The following is a 22,266-nucleotide window of genomic DNA, read 5'->3' as shown; positions in this document are numbered from 1 at the left end:
CCTTCACAGTACGGTAACTATAGTTATGTAACCGATGACATGAGTTACTAAATACGGTTTCCCGAAATTCATTCACTAAAGAAGACGAAGTAAATATTCCAGAATTCCAATCGAGAATAGCAGCCAACATGAGTAACGTAGAAGTCGATGTCCCTCGGTGTAGTGAAGCAGCTTAAAACACTTACTAAAGGCAAGTCTTCAGGTACCCTCGTGCTTAGCTGTCGTATACAACCGATCGGTCTACGAAACATCGGAAAAATTGCGCGGGGCACCAACAATACCCAAGAAATGAAGTAAGAGTAAATCGCTGAATTACATACCCATGTCACTGACATCGATTTGCAGTAGGATTCTGGAACGAATACTACGTTCGAAGGCTATGAATTACCTTGAAGAACGCGATCTATTGATACACAGTCAGCACGGGTTCAGAAAATATCGTCCTTGCCCAGAGGGCTTTTGACACCTCACAATCGGCTTATAGGTAAACCACATGGCAACGGGGTATCGTCGCAGTTGTGCGACTAGACTCTTTGATTTCCTGTCAGAAAGGTAACAGTTCGTAATAATTGGCGAAAATTAATCAAGAAAAACGGAAGTGATATCTGGTGTTCCCCAAGATCATTTGCAACAATCTGTATGAACGATTTAGAAACCAATATGAGCAACCCCCTTACGTGGTTTGCAGATGATGCTGTTGTTTACTGACTAGTGAAGTCATCAGAAGATCAAAACCATTTGCAAAATGATTTAAACAAGATACCGTATGGTGCAAAAAGCGGCAATTGACCTTGAATAATGAAAAGTGTTTGCTCATCCACATGAGCACTAAAAGGAACCAATTAAATTTCGGTTATACTATACACCACACAAATCTAAGGCCTGTCAGTTCAACTAAATAAGTTGGGTTGGGTTGTTTGGGGGAAGAGGCCAAACTGCGAGGTCATCGGTCTAAAAAAAATGGTTCAAATGGCTCCGAACACTATGGGACCGAACTTCTGAGGTCATCAGTCCCCTAGAACTTAGAACTATTTAAACCTAACTAACCTAAGGACATCACACACACCCATGCCCGAGGTAGGATTCGAAACTGCGACCGTATCGGCCGCGCGGTTCCAGACTGTAGCGCCTAGAACTGCTCGGCCACCGCGGCCGGCGTCATCGGTCTCATAGGTTTAAGGAAGGACGGGGAAGGAAGTCGGCCATGCCCTTTCAGAGGAACCACTCCGGCATTTTCCTGGAGCGATTTAAGGAAATCATGGAAAACCTAAATCAGGATGGCCGGACGCGCGACTGAAACGTCGTCCTCCCGAATGCGAGTCCAGTGTAATTAAATAAGTAATGATTTCAATTAGGAACAACTTAAATGGGAACGATTACATAGAAAATGTTGTGGGGAAGGCGAATCAGACTACATTTTAATGGTAGAACACTTAGAAGAGGCAACGGATATACAAAAAAAGACTCCCTTAACTACGCTTGTCCGACCTCCTCTGCAGTATTGCTGCACGCTAAGGGCTTCTTTCCAGGTATGATTGACGAAGTTCATCGAAAAAGTTCAAACGAGGGCAGCTCGTTTTTTACTATCGTGAAATAGGGGAAGAATGCCACAGTGTGGGTGGCAGTTGTTGAACCAAGAACTTTTTCGTTGCGACGAGATCTTCTCACGAAATTTCAGTCACCAACTTTCTCCTCCGAATGGGAAAATAGTTTGTTCTTGACCATGTATGTAGGGAGAAATACACACTAATAAAATAATAGAAATCAGAGCTAACACAGAAAGGTTTAACTGTTAGTTTTCCCCATGCGACGTTTGGGAGTACTAGGATAGAAGAAATATATAAAGTTGGTTTGAAGAACGCTCTGCCAGGCCCTTAAATATGAACTTCAGAGTAGTCATGTAGATGCAGATGATGCTACAATCTTCAGGAAGGTCGCAACGCCAGAAGACTGTAGCGAAATGCAGGAAGGTCTGCAGAGTGTCGATGACTGTGTAAGGATGGTCAGATGGCCCTGGATTTATACCTATAAATGTAGTGTATTGTCCATAAATAATTGAAGAACATCTATTGTTAGATTGCGTTACTGACCATTAGCCTAGAAGCAGTGTGAACATAAAACGCCTAGAAGTAACTGTCCAGAGAGACCTAACGGATACTGACAGTATACACTGATGAGCCAAAGAAACTGATACACGTGCCTAATATCATGTAGGTCTCCGCGAGCACACAGTAGTGTCGCAAAACGACGTGGCTGGGAGTCGACTGATGTCTGAAGTAGTGCTGGAGGGAATTGACACCATGAATCCTGCATGGCTTTCCATAAATCCGTAAGAGTATGAGGGGGTGGTGATCTCTTCTGAAGCACATTGCAAGATATCCCAAATATGCTTAATGCTGTTTATGTCTGGGGAGTTTGGTGGGCAGCGGAAGTGATTAAACTCATAAGAGTGTTCCTGGAGCCACTCTGTAGCACTTCTGGGCTTGTGAAGTGTCACATTGTCCTTCTGGAATTTCCCAAGTCCATCGGAATGCACAATGGACATGAATCGATGCAGGTGATAAGACAGGATGCTTATGTACGTTCCACCTGTCAGAGTCATGTCTAAATGTATCAGGGGCCTCCCACACGATTACACAGCCTCCACCAGCTTGAACAGTCTCCTGCTGACATGCAGGGTCCATGGATTGATGAGGCTGTCTCCATACCTGTACACGTCCATCCGTATTGGATTCTGCAGCAATTTGCGGAACAGTTGCACTTCTGTCATGTTGAGTGATTCTCTTCAGTCATCATTGGTCCCATTCTTGGAGGATATTTTTCTGGTCGCAGTGGTAGTAGAGAGTTGATGTTGTACCAGATTCTGAATATTCACGGTACACTCGTGAAATGGTTGTACGGAAAAATCTCCACTTCATTGCTACGTCAGAGATGCTGTGTCCCATCGTTCATCTGTCGACTATAACACCACATTCAAACTTACTTAAATCTTGATAACCAGCCATTGTAGCAGCAATAACCAATCTAACAACTGCGCCTGAGACTTGTTGTCTTTTATAGGCGTTGCCGACTGCAGCTCCTTATTCTGCCTGTTTACATGTCTCTGTATTTGGATATGCATGCCTATACCAGTTTCTTTGACTCTTCAGTGTGAAACCAGTTGTAGGAACAGCAGATGGCAGGCTGGGACTCATCTGAAGAAATTTAAGTAAGTGTAGTTCATCTACAGAAGAAGTAGCACTCAAAAAATTTGTTTGACCAATTGCTGCGCATTGCTCATAAGACTGGAGTTCCTATTGTTAATGGAAGACATAGAGAAGAGACAATGAACAATGACACGATTTATCATGGGATTCTTTTGTAAACATGTGAGCATTATAGAGATGTTCAACAAAGTCTAGTGACAGATGTTACAAGAAAGATGATAGGTATCACCGAGAGATTTAATGTTGAAATTGTGAGAGCGTAGGTTTCAAGAAGGACCTGAAAATATATTACTTCCTCTCACATAAGTATTAAATGGACAACGATGAGAATATCATAAAAATTAGAATTACTACAGGAGTTTCCTGTGCACCAGTCATGAACGGAACAAGGATTAATGGTAGAAGAAGAACCCTCTTTCACACATCACACAGTGTCTTGTGAGGTGTAGGAGTGAATGTAGATGTTGAAACCTTCACATTGTATCTCTCTTTACAGATTTCTACTCAGTTTCCCATTTGTTGAATTTATCCTTCTTCTGATCATCTATTTTTACTTTGAATACTCATCCATTCATTCTGGGAACATTCCTCATCAGTGCCACATCCTTGCTAGGACTACTCATGAAGTTTTAATAAACTTATTATTTGGTTTGTATGTATGTGTCTGCAGTTGTGGTTCTCATTTAAATTCCCATGCTATGAATTGTAGCACGCTGCTAGAGGAGTAAAAAAAGTGTAGTACATTGATTTAGTGGAGATGGGTTGCCCTATGTTGCTTTCAGCCATCTAGCGATTTTCTGCAGTTCTCCATGGACAGGGTCAGTTTAAGGCCCAAGGAACCCAAGGAAAACAAGACGTCACGTGAAGGACACGACAAGTTCCATAACTGTAAGATTTGTGCAGTGGGTTGTATCACAGTTAGCAGTGGCCACTTGGGTGCCAAGCTGAAATGGACCCCAAGGGTGCCCAAGTACAAGATTTGTATACAGTGCATGTCACAATTTATAGCAAACACTGATACAGGTTAAAGTGTATGACGGCAAATGGGAGTTTGGGATCAAATGATAATTTACTTGTATGGAAAAATGATCTTGAACTGACCTTGGATATGGGGATTTTGATGTGTACTAGAATTGCAGGCAAGTACCTGAAAACAAACAAAATATTCCAATATAATTGGATAGATAAAAAAATCTATTCACCAAGCAGCGACATGAGAACACACACACATACATAAAAAAAAAAGAGATTTCACTTAAGAAAGCTTTCAGGACCAGAGATTCCTTCTTGCAGCAGACGTGTTGAAGGGGAAAGAAGAAAGGTGGATGAAATGGATTGGAGAGTTTTACGAAAATGGGTATTGTTCGGAAAAGTCACTCACAACCCCGGATCAGGAGAGACTTACCAGATGTGATGAAAAGGAAAGACATTGTTTGAGACTGCACCGGGCTATCTGTATACAAATATAAATGGGAAACAGTGACCTACAAAAAGGACAAACGTGGAAGTGCCGCAGCAAAACCGATTGAAAAAAGGGACTTTCTTGTTTTTGGCGACTCCATACTGAAAAATGTTACAGCTCCTAGCTGTGAAATCGATGTTCGTCCTGGAGCCCGATCGCATGAGATCAGCAGACACTTTCAAAATATTCTAAATTCGAAACGAAATGAAACTGAATGTGGAAATGAAGAAAAGGACAAATCCGAAGGTGTTTTCATTCATGCCAGAACAAATTCCATCTGGAACAGAAGTGATGAAGAAATAATCAGTGAAACACGGAACTTGATGCTCTCAGCAAAAACTGTGTTTGCAAATTCGCAAATTCGAAAATTGTCATTAGTGCAATTTTACGCAGAAGGTCAGTAAGTGATACATACATAAATAAGATAACAGTGGAAGCGGGGAACAGTGAGACAAGTCGGATGCAATTTTTGTAGACTCAAACAAATTTGGAGGTGGTAATTATCTGGGAAAGCATGGGCTACACTTGAATAGGTTAGGTTCAATGACTTTCAGCAAAATGATCGTAGACATCCGCAGAATCATTAAAAGCAAGGGAAACTGAAAACTTCCGAAAAGGGTGAGAAAACAAAAGTGGTGATCCAAAATGGAAACTGTAAAAATTTGAAAGGAGATTTTAGTTACCTAAATGAAGTATGTATTTTTGAAAGCTGTGTGATTTAAATACTGTGATAATATCAATTTACAGAATTCCTGAGAGTTCTGCTACTAATTTGTTCTTGGAAAAATTTCAATATCTCTTAGATAAACTTAAAAAAGGAAGCAAGAAATAGATTGTGATTGCAGGAGGATTCAACTTTAATACATTAATTGAAAGCAGTGACATTGAAAAATTTCGCGATTTAATCCAAAAATATGGTATCAAGCTAAAGTTTACTACGTGCACTAGAGAAAACTTCCACTCAGCAACCTGCATACATAGGCTAATATTATTACAAATTACTAGTTTTACCTAGATCTAGGGATATTGGATCACTCACCTTTGTTTATAGAGCTCCCTACACCAGAGAAACTAAAATATGAATCTTATATAAGAAGGAATTTAGCAAAGTAAATTTAGAGTTGTTTTGTGATAAATTAAGTGTTATAAGTTGGCATTTAGACCACTGTGATTCAAGTAACAAAAATTTTGATAAATTTCTAAATTGTTTTTTGGGTGTAAACATTTCCCCCAAAATCTTATCAAAAGATAGGAACAAACGAAATTGGATTACACCAGGCATAAAAATTTCAAGTGCCAGAAAGACAGGTGCACAATGGGCTCATAGTAAATAGAAACCCTAATTTTGTAACTTATGTTAAGTGCTATAAGACTATATTCAAAAAAATGATACTGCCAGAAAAAAAGTGGCAAATAGTATATTCATAAATAAACAAAGAAATAAAACAATGGCAGTCTGTTCTGTTGTGAAATCAGAGTTGGGAGTCAATGTTAAAAGTCAAGAATTTTCTCAAATTAGGTTTTAGGGTTATATTATTTTAAATCGAGTTCAAATGTCAAACTGCTTCAATGATTTCCTTGTCAATACAGCAAAATCTGATGTAGACATGGCAGCCCATCAGGACAATATGATTTTCAGGCATAGAGACGACATACAAAACATTTCTTTTAAAAAATTCAGAAAAATCACTCAGAAAGATGTGGAAGACACAATATTATCATTCAAAACAAAAATTGAGCTGGATGGGGGGAAATACCGTTAACAGTAATCAAGGCATTACGCCATATTATTTCATACCCACTGACTTATTGTAAACCAGTCCTTTGAACATGGTTCTTTCGCATATGTCCTAAAATATTCAGAGATTAACCCATAATTTAAAAAGGGATCATCAGATGATATGGGAAACTACCAGCCTATCTCTCTCCTTCCTGTTTTTTCTAAAATATTTGAAAAACTTGTGCCAAAACAACTAGAAAATTTCCTTGCAGTAAATGACATTATTTGTAAAAATCAGTTTGGTTTTCAAAGAGGAAAAAGCACCATAAATGCCATCAGAGAATTTACAGAAGAAATAAACACATCACTAGACCAGGGTACAGAAGTCTCAGGAATATTCTGTGATTTAACGAATGCCTTTGACTCGGTGAACCTCTCATTATTACTTCACAAACTGAAGAGCTATGGGATCAAAGATACTGCATTAGAGTGGTTCAACTCTTATCTGACAGAAACGAAACAAAGATTTATTTTAACATCAAATTCAGCTAACTACCACTCTGAATGGAAAACAATTTCCCAAGGAGTTCCACAGTGCTCCGTACTGGGTCCTTACATGTTCTTGCTGTATATAAATGCTTTATCATTAAATATTCATGCTCACTCAGTCTTGTTCACAGTTGACACCTCAGTCCTGATAGAAAATGATACAATAGAAAAGATTCCAGATAATAAAGAAAATGTTCTGGGGAAACTGGAATCCTCAATCCATAAAAATGGACTGAAGTTCAATGTCACTAAGACCCAGATAATGCAATTTGTCTCTAAATTGTCAGCAATATGTCCTGTACAAATAGCCCATAATAATCAACTGATGACAGAAGTGAGCTATGTGAAATTCTTGGGACTAAACATCAATAAAAGTTTAAATTGGAAGACCACTTCTTCAGAAGAAACATGTGTGCCACCCACAAAAATGAGTCACGTCACCCATTGTTCAAGAAATTAAAAATATTAACAATTACTTCAGTGTACATTTTTTAAATTTTGGTTTTTGTATATAATAATCAACATAATCTTCAAATGTTCCATTTTAAGCACAGCTATGGTACTCATCACAAGGAAAACTTCAAATTTCCTTTGTATCACTTAAAGCTTTATGCTCAGACACCACTGAAATGGGGCTAAAAATAAATAGCAAATTAAAAGGAAGAAACATATTAACAGTGGACCTTGGTTTGCTGAAAATTTTACTCCAAAGTATTTTAACAGAGAAAAGTTACTATACCACTGAAAAATTCATGAAAGACAGTCTGACACTTTGAACAATAAAAATCTGTAGCTAATATTGCAGTGTTGTCTGTGTACAACAAGGGAAATTGGTAAACTGTTAATTTATAGTAAATATTGTAGTGTTGCATTATCCTAAAAATAGTGTAGAAAGAATTTCTGTAAATAATTATACATTATATTTTTGCTAAACTTGACGTGTCTCCTGTAGAACAGATAATATGATCTGTACAATGTATATAATGAGACTAATAAATCACATTTCACAATGATTCACATTTCTAAGCTTAATTCAGCTCCTTGATTAGTTTATCAATGTGTTCACTCCATTGTAACATGTGATCCAACTGGACCCCAAGAAATATTACATGTAGTGAATTTTTCATGTAGCATATGACTATTAATGTCTGTGTCTGGTGCTAGGTTGTCTTTGTCTTTCCTTTTCTTTTTTTCCGACTTGTTAAAACTAGTTAATATGAATTTCTGTGAGATTACATCTTAAAATGTTTGCTTTGAACTTGTTATAGGTTTCATCAGCTTCCATTTGTCTGCTTAAGTTGAGCATGGAGCATTGAATAACATGCTTGTGTCACCAACAAACATACTAGTTACTTAACTACCCTTTAAAGTAACTAGAAGTTCATTTACATAGATTAAGAACAAAAATGGACCTCTTGTGATCCTTGGGTAATCCAAAATGTTAAGTCCCTCCCATTTTGAGGTTAATTTCATGCTTTTATCACAGTCTGTCAAGGATATCCTCAGTTTTCCTTATGAAACTAAGACTCCATCCATGCAAGATGGATACCACTAATGTTATAACATTTCAGTTTGTCAAACAGAATTTTGTGGTCAAGATGTTGAAAGGCTTTCATAAGGCTACAAAATATATCAACAGGATAACTTTTCTTGTTTACCCGTGCTTAGACTTAATCTGTAAGACCTTGTATTTCTTCCGCTGTGGAGAATCCTTTCTGAAAATCAAACCCAGAGGCATTTGTTAACTTCACCTTAGTTAAGTTAATCTTTGTTTTACCATAGACCACTTTCTAAACACTTTTCATATATCAATCAATCAATCTCTTTTATTCACCCATTAACAATAGACATTGCATGGATGTAGTCAATTACAGTATAGTTTCTTATCTTTAATTTGTTTCAAAAACTAGGATAATAAATACAAATATTTTATATCAGTACATATAAATAATATTACTTTTCCATATTCAAATATTCTTCAATGCTATAAAAACTATGTGTTAGTAAAAATTGTTTAAGATCTATCTTGAATATATGAAATTCTTTAATTTTCTTTATTTTAGAAGGCAAAGCACTAAAAAGTATTTTGGGCTGGTAGTTTACACTTTTTTGGTAGAGTGCTCCTTTGTGGGTGTGTCTGTGAAAATCATCCCTGTCCCTTGTTTCATGGTTATGAACCCGTTTATTTAATGTTGAAAATTCCTGGTGAGTTTTCAGAAGACATACACATTCATAGATGTATAAGCTAGGAAGAGTCATTTTTTTAAAAAAATTCTTTAAATATATCCCTGAATGACACTCTGCAGGGAACCCCTTTCATTATTCTAACAGCCCTTTTTTGAAGTTTGAAAGCTTGTTTTGCCGTACCTGTACTTCCCCGGAAGATCACACCATATCTAAGTAAACTGTCCATGTAAGCATAATAGGCATACAGCAATGATTCAGTGTTGCAACATTCCCGAAGCTTCTTAGCACATAACAGCATTTGCTTAATTTTTTACTCAAAACTTCTAGATGCTTTTCCCATCTCAAGTTCTCCTCCACCCATATACTGAGGAATTTTGTGTTTGGAGCTTGTGCAATAAAATAGTTCCCTAACTCAGCTTTTACTCTTCTTCTAGCTTCACTTTTAATATTACTGAAATTCATCAATACTGGTTTATCCTTATTTATGATCAAAGCATTATCACTAAATCATTTTCCTGTCTCATTTATTGTCCTAGACACACTCTGCTGTAGATCATCCTCATTGTATCCTTTTATAAAAATGCTAGTGTTATCAGCAAACATCACCGTTCTGCAACTGTCAATTGGTTTGGCAAATTGTTTATGCCCACCAAGAACAACAGAGGGTCTAACACGGAACCCTGGGGCACTCCATAGCTAGTTTTTTTGAAATCTGGAAGATACTCTTTGCCTTCATGACGTATTTGTACTTTCTGTTGTCTATCAGAGAGATAAGACTTGAACCATTTGAAGGCAAGTCCCCGGACCCCATAACATTCTAATTTCATAAGCAATTAAGTCATGGCTGATTAAATCAAATGCTTTATATAACTCTAAGAATATTTTGCAACTTAATTCGTTCTTGTCCAAGGCATTTAGAACCATATTCATGAATTGGAAGACTGCTGTTTCTGTGAATCTGTTCTTTCTAAACCCATTTTGAGCATTAGTCAACTAACTGACATTAATAATGTCAGTTAGTTGAGTATACGAGGGTTATTCCAAAAGTAAGGTCCGATTGATTGCCAAATTGAAACCACAGTGAACATCAGAAATGTTTTACTTGTAACAATTAGCTACACCTTTCAGCTACTTCTCTACGTAGTCGCCGTTCTGACTTAGACTTTTGTCATAGCGTTGTACCAACTTTTCAATAGCCTCATCATAGAAGGCAGCCGCCAGTGCTTTCCGCCAATTCTCCACGCTGGCCTACACCTCGTTGTCTGTGTCAAAATGTTGTCTTCAAAGACAGCGGTTCATGTGACCAGAGATGAAACTCAGGGGGAGACAATTGCGGACTGTATTGTGGGTAATCTAACATTTCCATTTGAAAACGATGCAGGAGCATCTTCATTGCCCCTGCAGAATGCGGCTGAGAATTGTCGTGAAGACGAAACAGCACGACAGTTATGTAATGTTGGCTGCATAGCTTCAGGCGAAATTTCTCACCAGGCCCTCGTACTTGGCGGCAGACACTATTTTCTAGACATCTTTACGCACTCACTGCGAGCTCAGAAATGAGAAGAGCGACGTGATGCTAACTGGGGTTATACTAGAGACACTACCCAACACATCTGTGCAAAGCTTTATCGGATTTTCATAGTCGTTTCCATTTCGCGACCGATCGGACCTTACTTTTGGAATAACCCTCATATATACGGGTAGAACTATGTATGATTACCTTGTCTGAAATTCCGCCAATACCACAAGGCATTTTATTTTTTTAGTTTATTAATAGCATTTGTAACTTCACATTCTGTTACTTGGTACAGAAACATTGTCTTTTCACAAGTTGGTACTTTTGTGTTTTTGTTGTTTGAATTGCACAGACTTTTAATTGGGTTCGGTGCTATGTTCACATAATGTTCATTGAATATATTGGCTACCTGTTGAGCATCTTCTATCACTTTACCCTCACTTTTAATTTTGAAATTATGGGTCTTGGTTTTACATTTTCCTATGCTATTGTTTATAACCTTCCAAATTGATTTTGACTTATTGCTTCCCTTATCAATGTAGAAATCATTGCTTAGCCTTTCTACTCTGTATAAAACTTTCCTATAGACCCTTCTATATTTCCTGTAGTATGGTTTTATTGTTGTTTTTATTTTAGCATGTTTGCTTAGGTTTCTAAGGGAAGTTGCTGATTTTTTAATCCCTTGTGCTACCCATGTGTTTGTCTTCTCACTGACTTCAATTCTTTTTAACAGGAATACTACATCGTAGCAATATTTATAATCAGTGAGAAAACTGTCATACTTTTTGTCTGCATCATCAATTTGTGCTATGCCCCACTGCATCCTTTTTAGCATACTATTAAATACCCTTATGTTGTTTGTATTAATAAGTCTTCTTTGTGCATATTTTTTAGTGACTGTGTATTTCTTATTGTTCGTATTCCTTATCATTTTTAGATTAGATTAGATTTACTTTCATTCCAATTGATCCGTAGTGAGGAGGTCCTCCAGGATGTGGAACATGTCAGAAAAACAACAATACATGACAAATATTTAAACTAAAACAAATAAGCTAATGTACCATTCCACAGGTCCCAAGTGGAATGATCGTCATTTTTTAATGAACACTAAGAGTCATTTTACAAATACTATTGCACTGAATTTAAAATAAAAAAGTTTTTTATTTATTTATAAGGTAAGAAACATGTAATACAACTACTGTAATACTTATTTACAATGAACACATTACTGCACTGAAATGGTGCAGAAGTTAGATTATACTTACACACACACACACACACACACACAAATTTTCAGTGAACACATTACTGCACTGAAATTGTGCAGAAGATATGTTGTACTTATATACAAATCAGTTGGTTTTCCTCAGAAATTCATCAATGGAGTAGAAGGAGTTGGCCACCAATAAATCCTTTAGGCTTCTCTTAAACTGAATTTCATTGGTTGTTAAGCTTTTTATGGCTGCTGGCAAGTTATTGAAAATGTGTGTTCCTGAATAATGCACACCTTTTTGTACAAGACTAAGTGACTTTAAATCCTTGTGAAGATTATTCTTATTTCTAGTATTGATTCCATGAATTGAGCTATTGGTTTGAAAAAGTGATATATTTTTAATGACAAATTTCATTAAGGAATAAATATATTGGGAAGCTGTAGTTAGTATCCCTAGTTCCCTAAACAGGCTTCTGCAGGATGTTCTTGAGTTCACACCACATATAATTCTTACTGCACGTTTTTGTGTCCGGAAAACTTTAGCTTGGCTTGATGAATTACCCCAGAAAATAATCCCATATGACATTATGGAATGAAAGTAAGCATAGTATGCCAGCTTTTTCATTTTTATATCCCCTATGTCTGACAAAATTCGCATTGCAAACAGAGATTTGTTAAGACGCTTCAGCAGTTCTGTGGTGTGCTCCTCCCAGTTGAATTTATTATCAAGCTGTAATCCCAAGAATTTAACACCGTCCACTTCTTCTATCTTCTTGTCATCATATGTTAGACATATACTCTTGGGACACCCCTTACAAGTTCTGAACTGCATGTAGTATGTTTTTTCAAAGTTTAGTGACAAAGAATTGGCTAGGAACCAGTGATTAATGTCTACAAATATTTTATTGGCTGATCTTTCTAAGACTACACTTGATTTGCTATTTATTGCAATGTTTGTATCATCAGCAAACAAAACAAACTTGGCATCTGGTAATGTTACTGATGAAAGGTCATTGATATACACAAGAAAAAGTAAGGGCCCCAAAATGGAACCTTGTGGGACCCCACATGTAATTAGTTCCCAGTTGGATGATGCCTGATAGCTTGATACATGTCTCTTTCCTAATAACACCCTTTGTTTCCTGCCAGAGATGTAAGATTTGAACCATTTTGCAGCATTTCCTGTTACACTATAATATTCTAGTTTACTTAAAAGGATATTGTGATTTACACAGTCAAATGCCTTTGACAGATCACAAAATATACCAGTTGCCTGCAATTTTTTGTCTAATGAATTAAGTACATTTTCACTGTAAGTGTAGATAGCCTTCTCAATATCAGAACCTTTTAGAAATCCAAACTGTGACTTTGACAGTATGTTATTTGAGATAAGATGGTTATAAAGACGACTGTACATTACTTTTTCGAAAATTTTTGAGAATGCTGGCAACAGTGAAATTGGACGGAAATTTGATGCTATTTCTTTATCTCCCTTCTTAAACAGTGGCTTAACTTCAGCATATTTCAGCCATTCGGGAAATATTCCACTGATAAACGACTGGTTACACAGATAGCTTAATATGTTACTTAGCTCAGAATCACATTCTTTAATTAACTTTGTTGATATTTCATCATACCCACTAGATGTTTTTGATTTTAAAGATTTTATGATGGACATTATTTCTCTTGGGGTAGTGAGGGTCAAATTCATATTATGGAAGTTACTTGAAATGTCTGGTCTAAGGTAATCCATAGCAGCATCTACCGAACCTGACAACCCCATCTTTTCAGTAACAGTTATAAAATGTTTGTTAAAAAGTTCTGCAACACTATACACATCTGTCACCAATGCATCATTTACTCTTAATGCTATTTGTTCCTCTTCATGTCTGGTTCTACCGGTCTCCTCCTTCACTATATCCCATATTGTCTTTATTTTGTTATCTGATATGACTATCTTTTCCTTGTAATATATTTGCTTTGACATCCGTATTACAGTCTTTAATATTTTGCAGTATTTCTTATAATGTGCTATAGCATCAACATTGGAAATGTTTCGGATTGACAGATACAGTTTTCTTTTTGTTTTACAAGATACCCCTATTCCTCGAGTAATCCATGGCTTCTTTGTAGACTTTGCTCTAACCTTGGTAAGTTTTGGGGGAAAGCAGTGTTCAAATAAGGTAAGCACTTTATTAGCAAAAATGTTATATTTTTCATTCATGCCATGAGCACTGTAAACATCAGTCCAGTGAATGTCTCTGAGGAGTGTCCTAAAATAATCAATTTTTGGCTTACTGATTACCCTCTTGAGCTCAGATTTAACAGATTTTATATCTTGTTCAGTATTAACATTTAACAGAAGGAACTGCATGTCATGGTCTGAGAGGCCATTGACTATTGGTTTTGTAATATAATTTTGTTCATTTGACTTTTCTATAAAGATATTATCAATGGCTGTTTGTGAGCAAGTGGTTATCCTAGTGGGGAACTTTACTGTGGGAATTAAGTTGAATGATAGTGTTACTAACTCAAATAGGTTCTTATTGGGAGAGTCTTTAAGGAAATCTACATTGAAATCACCAGCAACCACTATTTCTTTGTTTTTGGTTGTTAAATGGGCCAGTACAGCTTCAAGGTGGTTTACAAACAGATTAAAGTTACCTGCAGGTGCTCGATATACACTTAATATTATGAAAGCCATATGGTCAGAAAAACCTGTATCTGTTACTTCAACACTGTACTCACAGCTTTGTTTGTTGGTACATATCTGATCAAGTGTTGTTTCAGATCCATCCCCATATCTGGTAAATTCCTGCACTGTAGGTTGCATGTTGTATGTGTTAAACAGATTTAATAATTGTACCTTGTTCTTTTTACCTTTGTTAAAATTAATGTTAAAATCCCCAAGAACTATTGTGCATTTTGACCTGCCTCTCAATTCATTTAAAAGATCATCTATATAATATAATAACTGGGTAAAGTCAGCCTATGGGGACCTATAGATGCAAGCAATAATAGTTTGACAGTCTGTAAGTTCGGAAATACAACATTCAAAATTTTTTTCTGTGCGCTTCACCTTGCTAAGTTTTACCTCCTTAGATTTAACATTACTTCTAACATAGATGCATACACCTCCACATTCATAAGTTTCCCTGCAATTTAAAGTTTGTTATTGTCAACGTATTGATTGTGTTTGATAAAAGTGGAAATACACTGACGAAAAAAAAAAAAAATCACAACACCGAGAAGGAGTTACGTATTTCTACATCTGAAAGATGATGTCTATTCAAATTTCACACCAGTCACATAAGAGTGGCGCTTTAGTGCCATTATGAGGATGCAAATCATATTTGCTTTAAATACATGCTCAGATGGTCTGAACATCAGTTACCTTTAAGATTAGATATGTCAAGAATGCCTTTGAGATGACTAATATGCTATTATCAACACCTCACCGAGTTTTGGTTATATCATGTAATAGGGCTATGACAAGCTGGATGTTCCTTCTGCAATATTGCGGAAAGACTTTTTCAGGAACTTAGCCACTGTACATGATTGCTGGCAGCATGGTCTGGGGATGTACAGTCACAAGAAGACCATACTCTGAATGGCCATGTGCACTACCAAGAGGAAAGACCATCATGTTCAACACATAGCTCTGGCACATCGTACTCCATCTGCAGCAGCAAATTAAGCAGCAGTTGGCACCACATTAATTCAATGGATAGTTACAAATCAGTTACTTCTAGGACAGTTCTGAGCCAGATGGCCTGTAGCTTGCATTCCTCTGACCCCAAACTAACTCCTTTTGTGACTTCAGTGGTGTCAAGTGAGACTCATAGGAGGGCTGAGTGGAGGTCTGCTGTGTTTTCTGATGAAAGCTGGTTCTGCCTCATTGCCAGTGATTAGAAGGAAGCCAGTTGAGGGCATGCAACCAACCAGTCTGCATGCTAAACACACTGGACCTACACTTGGAGTTCTGGTCTGGGGTGCAATATTGTATGGCAGCAGGAGCACTCTTATAGTTATTTCATACATCTTGACTTCAGATTTGTATATTAATCTTTCATTCAACCTGTTGTGCCACCATTCATGAACAGCATTCCATGGGATGTTTTCCAACATGATAACGCTTACCCTCGTACCACTGTTATAACCCAACATGCTGTACAGAGTGTTGACTTGTTGCCTTGGCCTGTTCAATCACCATATCTGTCTCCATTCAAGCATGCATTGGGGGAATCATCGGACAACAACTCCAGTGTCACCCACAACCAGCATTAACCATCCCTGTATTGACGGATCAAGTGGAACTCCATCCCACAAACTGACATCTGACAGCTGTACAACACAATGATGTGCATTTGCATTCTTGTGTTCAACATTCTTGCAGTTACACAAGTTATTACTGTACCAGTATTTCACATTTGCAATGGCTTATCTCATGCTTTTATTAATCTGTGATCTTGCAATGTTAATTACTCAAATATGTTACCTAGTCAAATGTATTACTGAAATTTCTTTACTCTACATTATTTATTCTTTGGTGTTGCAATTTTTTCCATCAGTGTAGATCTGTAATTAATGATGATTTTCTTACTTCCAGTGTTGTAAATGAGTACTACTACAGCATATTTAAATCTATCAGGCAATTTGAGCTGAGTCTTTGAGTGATTAAAAAGAGTAGCTTAAGGGCAATCCTACTTATCTGATTAAAGTATCTACTATCCCTTTTTTCAGATCCATAAAATGGTAGTTCTTTTCTCCTGAGTAGTCCCCACCTAGCGGTCCAGAGGAGGGGACTAGTCTACCTTTGAAATATTTTAGCCAAGAAAACTCCATCATCAGTAATTGTAAGCCATACAGTATAGCTGCAGGTTCCCAGGAAATATATGGCTGTAATTTCCCCTTGCTTTCAGTCACTCACAGTACTTACATGGCCGGCTGTGAGAGCAGCTCAGTCGTTATCCCACTTAACTCACAAAAGTCAAAGGTCTGAGGTTGGAGTCCCAGTCTGGCACACAGTTGTAATCTGCCAGGAAGTTTCATAATAAGCACTTGTTGGTTTATATTACAAGGCCAGATCAGTCATTTGTCCAAACCAGTCCCCTTGCAACTACTGAAAACACTACTGCCCCTCTTCAAGAACCATGTGTTAATCTGGTCTTTAATTAGATATCCCTCTGATGCCTACAGTATGGCTATCTGTATCACGGAGGAATGCAAGCCATCTGACTTTGTCAGGGTCCATGGTTTATGGGGGAGGGGGGGGGGGGGGGTGTTGGGGGGGGGGGGGTTGTCATGTACAACTGTTCATTTGACTTAAAGCACATTTCACTCCTTCTATAATTTAATTTCGCCTTGAGGGAGTTTCCCCTTTCTGATGGGATAGAAGAAACTTGATACATGAATGAATGATTTACACACAGCCATTCAAATGTCTATGTGCTATGCATACAATTCATCTGACTTTCTCTGTTGATATTGATAGATCTCACATTCCATTCAATAATTTTAATTGTGTTTTAGGTCATAGCCAAAGATGTTGTACATATTTTGCATAGTGTCAATCCTTTGGCATCTTCATAGCTTGGCAGATAACCATTCATTGAATGAGTTGCTACCTGCATGATTTTGTTAACAATCTTATAAGTTATCATGTCTTCTTGATATAATTGGTTTTCACTTTGGTGACAGCAAGGTAATATGGATTTTGTGACACATGTGCTAATGCTTGTATTAAGAAGGTAACATTATGATGCTGCAGATTTCAGACTCTTGACAAATTTTTATTGGCACATCATGTATAATGGTTTGTTACAATTTACTGTTGAGATTGGAAAGTAATTTTATTTGCTGTGTTGACAGCTGAACTTCAGTTGTTATTTGCTGGTATGTTTTTGTCACAAGATATTTAGAATTTTTGGTCTGTTGCATAACAACAGGTGCAGTACTATACATGTTCCATTCGTGATGTAGTGTTACATTAGAGGTATCATTGAGCACAATATCATGTCATGAGTTCATTAATAGATTTCTATTTCATCATGTACAAATTTCCATTGCTGTGACCTAGTTGACTGACAGTTATGTCTGGAGTGTTCTTTGGCAAAAGCAGCTCATCATGGTTAGCTCTGACACTGTTTGCTATTTTGTCCATAAGTAAGGCAAGTAGCACTGCAGCTGATATACTTGGTACAAAGGTCTGAAACAGGCCCCCATGAGAACTGAGGAGGTAGAGATTAGCATTTAACATCCTGTCAACAATAAGGTCATTAGAGATGGAGCACAAGCTCAGGTTAGGAATGATGGAAAAGGAAATCAGCCTTGAACTTTCAAAGGAAACATCCTGGCATTTGCCTGAAGCAATTTAGGGAAATCAAGGAAAATCTAAATAGTCAGACATTTGGACATGGATTTTATCCATCATTGTCCTGAATGCGAGTCCAGTGTGCTAAACACTGTGCCAACGTGCTCTTTAAGAACTGACAATGTCAAGATATTCACACTAAAATTAAAAACCTGCAATCATAAGTCACTATTTCTGTAAATTATAAGATTCTGGCTTCAGCTGCCAGAGACTGTGGTCATGTGTGTGTGTATTGCATTTCTTTAAGTCTTGTGCATGTGTCTGTCATCTATTTTTGACAAAGGCCTTGTTGGCCAAAAACTTATTTTATGATAGTCTTTCTGCTGTGCCTATCTGTGACTCAGCATCTCCACTATATGGTGTGTAGCAACTTTCCATTTCATAAATTTGCTACATTCCATCCTGAATTTTCCACTGTTTGAAATTATAATGTTATATACTTTCAAGGATTGAAGATTCCTGCTGGCTGTGTGATAAGTTGCAATGTTTATCATAAGCAGCCCTTTATCTTACAGCATGGATGTAATTACTGTATGACACATCTCAGGATTGTCATATATATGTTGAAACAGCAATGAGAGGTACACACCAGTTATTTAATATAATTGAGGAAGTAGTATAATTTTATCATGGTGACAGTTTTCCTGTTAACTTTAATGTTGTTAAATTTAGTGGGTGACCACAAAAATGATATGAGCCCATGACCAGTTGAATAATGAGTCAATCATGTGTTAGTGAGCTAGAGACATGTTCATATGATCTAATTTTGGTGCAATGACTGCAAAAGGCAGGAATTTTGAACTGAGATTCTAGCCTGGTACCCAAATCCTGATCTGCTACCTTTATGATCTGACAATTTTACTGACAGAACCATCCAGTAAAGTGACACATGGTGTAATAGAGAGGTGCACCTGCAACAAAAAAGCTCATATTCGGTATCACTATTCTAGCCTGTTCTAGCCCTTGATGTTCTACAATAAAATATTTCCTGGAAATTCAATTCAACTGGATCCTTTAATTCACTTGGGATACAGTTAAATTTTAAGAAAGTAGTGATATGGAGCATAAACCAAATGTATTCCATAGATGTAGCACAGAATTATTGCCATATTTTTAAGAATTTGGACAACCTTCTTTATTTTTAGGCTATACACTGATACAGGAACCATTGGAGCTTAATTCCTACTTGGGAAGTCACAGGGAACATAAATTAAAATGTCCAGCTATATTAGGTGTTATAGACATCACATAAATGATTTTCACTTTGCATCACAAAGTTCCTATGTGACTGAATCTAACTGAAAGTCATTACTAAACTTGAAATTAATTTCAAATAAAGAATTATCATGAATTTATTATTAGCTCATAGTAATTTAGAAGAGTCTAAAAACCTTAATTTGTACTTCATTTACAGGTGACAGGATTGATAGCGTCCGCATCAGTTTTCGCCACATGGTGTTTGAAGATGCACTGACTATTCTTAGCTATGCTTCTCCATATGATGTTCAACTTGAGGTAGAAAATGCTACAACATCACGACCAAGTACTCTTATCAGGACAAAGAGGATGTCTGGCTCAAGTGTTGGTCCAGCAGACAGAATATGTCATCCATTTTATAGAAGCCAGTCAATCGCAGATTTAGCGCAGGTATGTGCCTTCAACCTCTGATGAATTTTGATGATTAAAGGTACCTTCTATATGGGAGAGCTGAAGAGATAGTTACCTTGTGTTGACTTTTTTATAGACTGTTTTTATTGTCTCTCAGATACTTTAATTCACTTAAAATGTGCTTAAATTTTAGGAAAGTAGTGGCACACAGCATAGACCTCTTCAATCCAAACATATTCCATAGATGTAGCACTGAATGATAGCCACATTTCTAATTTTGACATCCCTCTTTATTTTTAGGGTGCTGTACCTCACTTGGTAAAAACAGAACCTTTGTAGGCTCATTTATTGTCCGTCTGTTGGTCTGTCTGTCCAACTGCTAAGACCCTCTTTTCTCAGAAGAAGTATCAAGTTGAAATTTGTATCACATACTAAGGCAGTGGTGGATACAGGAAAACCTCAAGGAGGGGGCACTAAAGATATTTTGAGCTTCCTTTACTTTTACTGTCACATGCAAAGTTTAAGAAAGTTTTATTTAAACTGATTATACACGTATACAAGACAATGCCATTTTATGATATAAAAAAAGTTAGAATTGTGGTTCTCTTCCTTAAATGATGAATTCTGTTGTTGTTGTTGTTGTTGTTGTGGTGGTGGTGGTGGTCTTCAGTCCAGAGACTGGTTTGATGTAGCTCTCCATGCTACTCTATCCTGTGCAAGCTTCTTCATCTCCTAGTACCTACTGCAACCTACATCCTTCTGAATCTGCTTAGTGTATTCATCTTTTGGTCTTGCTCTGTGATTTTTACCTTCCACGCTGCCCTCCAATACTAAATTGGTGATCCCTTGATGCCTTGGAACATGTCCTACCAACCGATCCCTTCTTCTAGTCAAGTTGTGCCACAAACTCCTCTTCTCCCCAATTCTGTTCAATACCTCCTCATTAGTTATGTGATCTACCCATCTAATCTTCAGCATTCTTCTGTAGCACCACATTTCAAAAGCTTCTATTCTCTTCTTGTCCAAACTATTTATCGCCCATGTTTCACTTCCATACACGGCTACACTCCATACAAATACTTTCAGGAACAACTTCCCGACACTTAAATCTATACTCGATGTTAACAAATTTCTCTTCTTCAGAAACGCTTTCCTTGCCATTGCCAGTCTACATTTTATATCCTCTCTACTTCAATGATCATCAGTTATATTGCTCCCCAAATAGCAATTACTACTTTAAGTGTCTCATTTCCTAGTATAATTTCCTCAGCATCACCTGATTTTATTCGACTACATTCCATTATCCTCATTTTGCTTTTGTTGATGTTAATCTTATATGAATTCTATGTGCCTATTATTCTTGGCAAATTGGTTATGCTTCTGAATGTGAACTAGCTTCCTGTTGGGCAAATAGTCAGTATTTATAATGCTATGTATCGAAGATTCTTTGTACAAGAAAACAGTAGAATATTTGTGACTTTTCTCAGACAAATGGCAGACAAAATAATGTATCGGCGTCATTAGAATGGCCGCGACTTTTCTTGTAGCAATGCGTTAGCTATCTATGTGCCAGACAGAAATGTATACAATATGATGACATCAACACATGTGCTACATAGGAAACTAAACTACTTGATAACTCGATTCAGTCGAGTCGACTGACGAAAGAAACAAACGAATAGCATATGGGCTGACTGGTGGGACAGCATGGGTAGCAATGCGGGCGACCCTGGAAGAGGGGGCTGCGGGCTCCGCATGGCTCTCATATGTATCCACCACTGTACAAAGGACTATGGTTCCTTGGCAGTGTAAAAAATTTAAGCTTCTAAGTCAATACAATAAAAAGATATGGGCATTTATGTCACATATTTTAATACTTGCAAACTCACTCTTCAAAACCTGTAGGGTACTGCCAGTTGACCAAGAATCATTAAAATTTGGCAAGGAGCAAAGTTTCACAGTACAAGTAAATGGAAAAAAATTTGAAAATTGTTAATTTACAATTAGATCACTTTTTTGCCATCACTACCTTACATTGTATTCATAATCCATCAAAAATCTCATGACCTACTGTTGGGATTTTGATCTGGTTTTCAGGAACAGGTGGACTGATTCATGAGGAAGGCTTTTGTATATAACTTACAAATATTTTATGGTTATTGACTGGGGTACGATTAAGTGAAGTGATCTGCCACTGTGAAAGTAATGTCTTTGCTATCTAGCTGTGATAGGTGTAATGCTGCCAAACTACCATGCCATGCCAGTACTAGCATCACAGATCCTTTACGAACTGCTCATTCTACATACAAATGTTCCCTGACAGTCCGTACCTACATGTACAGCATCTGTAATGCTTCAAAGCTGATAAATACTGGTAACTGATGCAGGATTCCACTTCCCTTGTTTGAAAAGAGGTTTCAATATCCCATAAA

The 22,266-nt window shown here is 37.2% G+C and overlaps 1 protein-coding gene across 1 annotated transcript in view; it reads left to right on the top strand.

Moving 5' to 3' along the window:
- Positions 1–22,266, top strand: part of LOC126480704 (uncharacterized) — a 477,291-nt gene that overhangs the window by 434,335 nt on the left and 20,690 nt on the right. The window contains exon 6 of the mRNA XM_050103949.1: positions 19,641–19,873. Coding sequence (XP_049959906.1) covers positions 19,641–19,873 — 233 coding nt within the window. The remainder of the gene's footprint in view (positions 1–19,640; positions 19,874–22,266) is intronic.

This window comes from Schistocerca serialis, chromosome 5 (genome assembly GCF_023864345.2).
Source record: "Schistocerca serialis cubense isolate TAMUIC-IGC-003099 chromosome 5, iqSchSeri2.2, whole genome shotgun sequence".
Classification (NCBI taxonomy): domain Eukaryota; kingdom Metazoa; phylum Arthropoda; class Insecta; order Orthoptera; family Acrididae; genus Schistocerca; species Schistocerca serialis.
The sequence above is the reverse complement of the archived record's forward strand: the minus strand, read 5'-3'. Positions and strand labels throughout refer to the sequence as shown.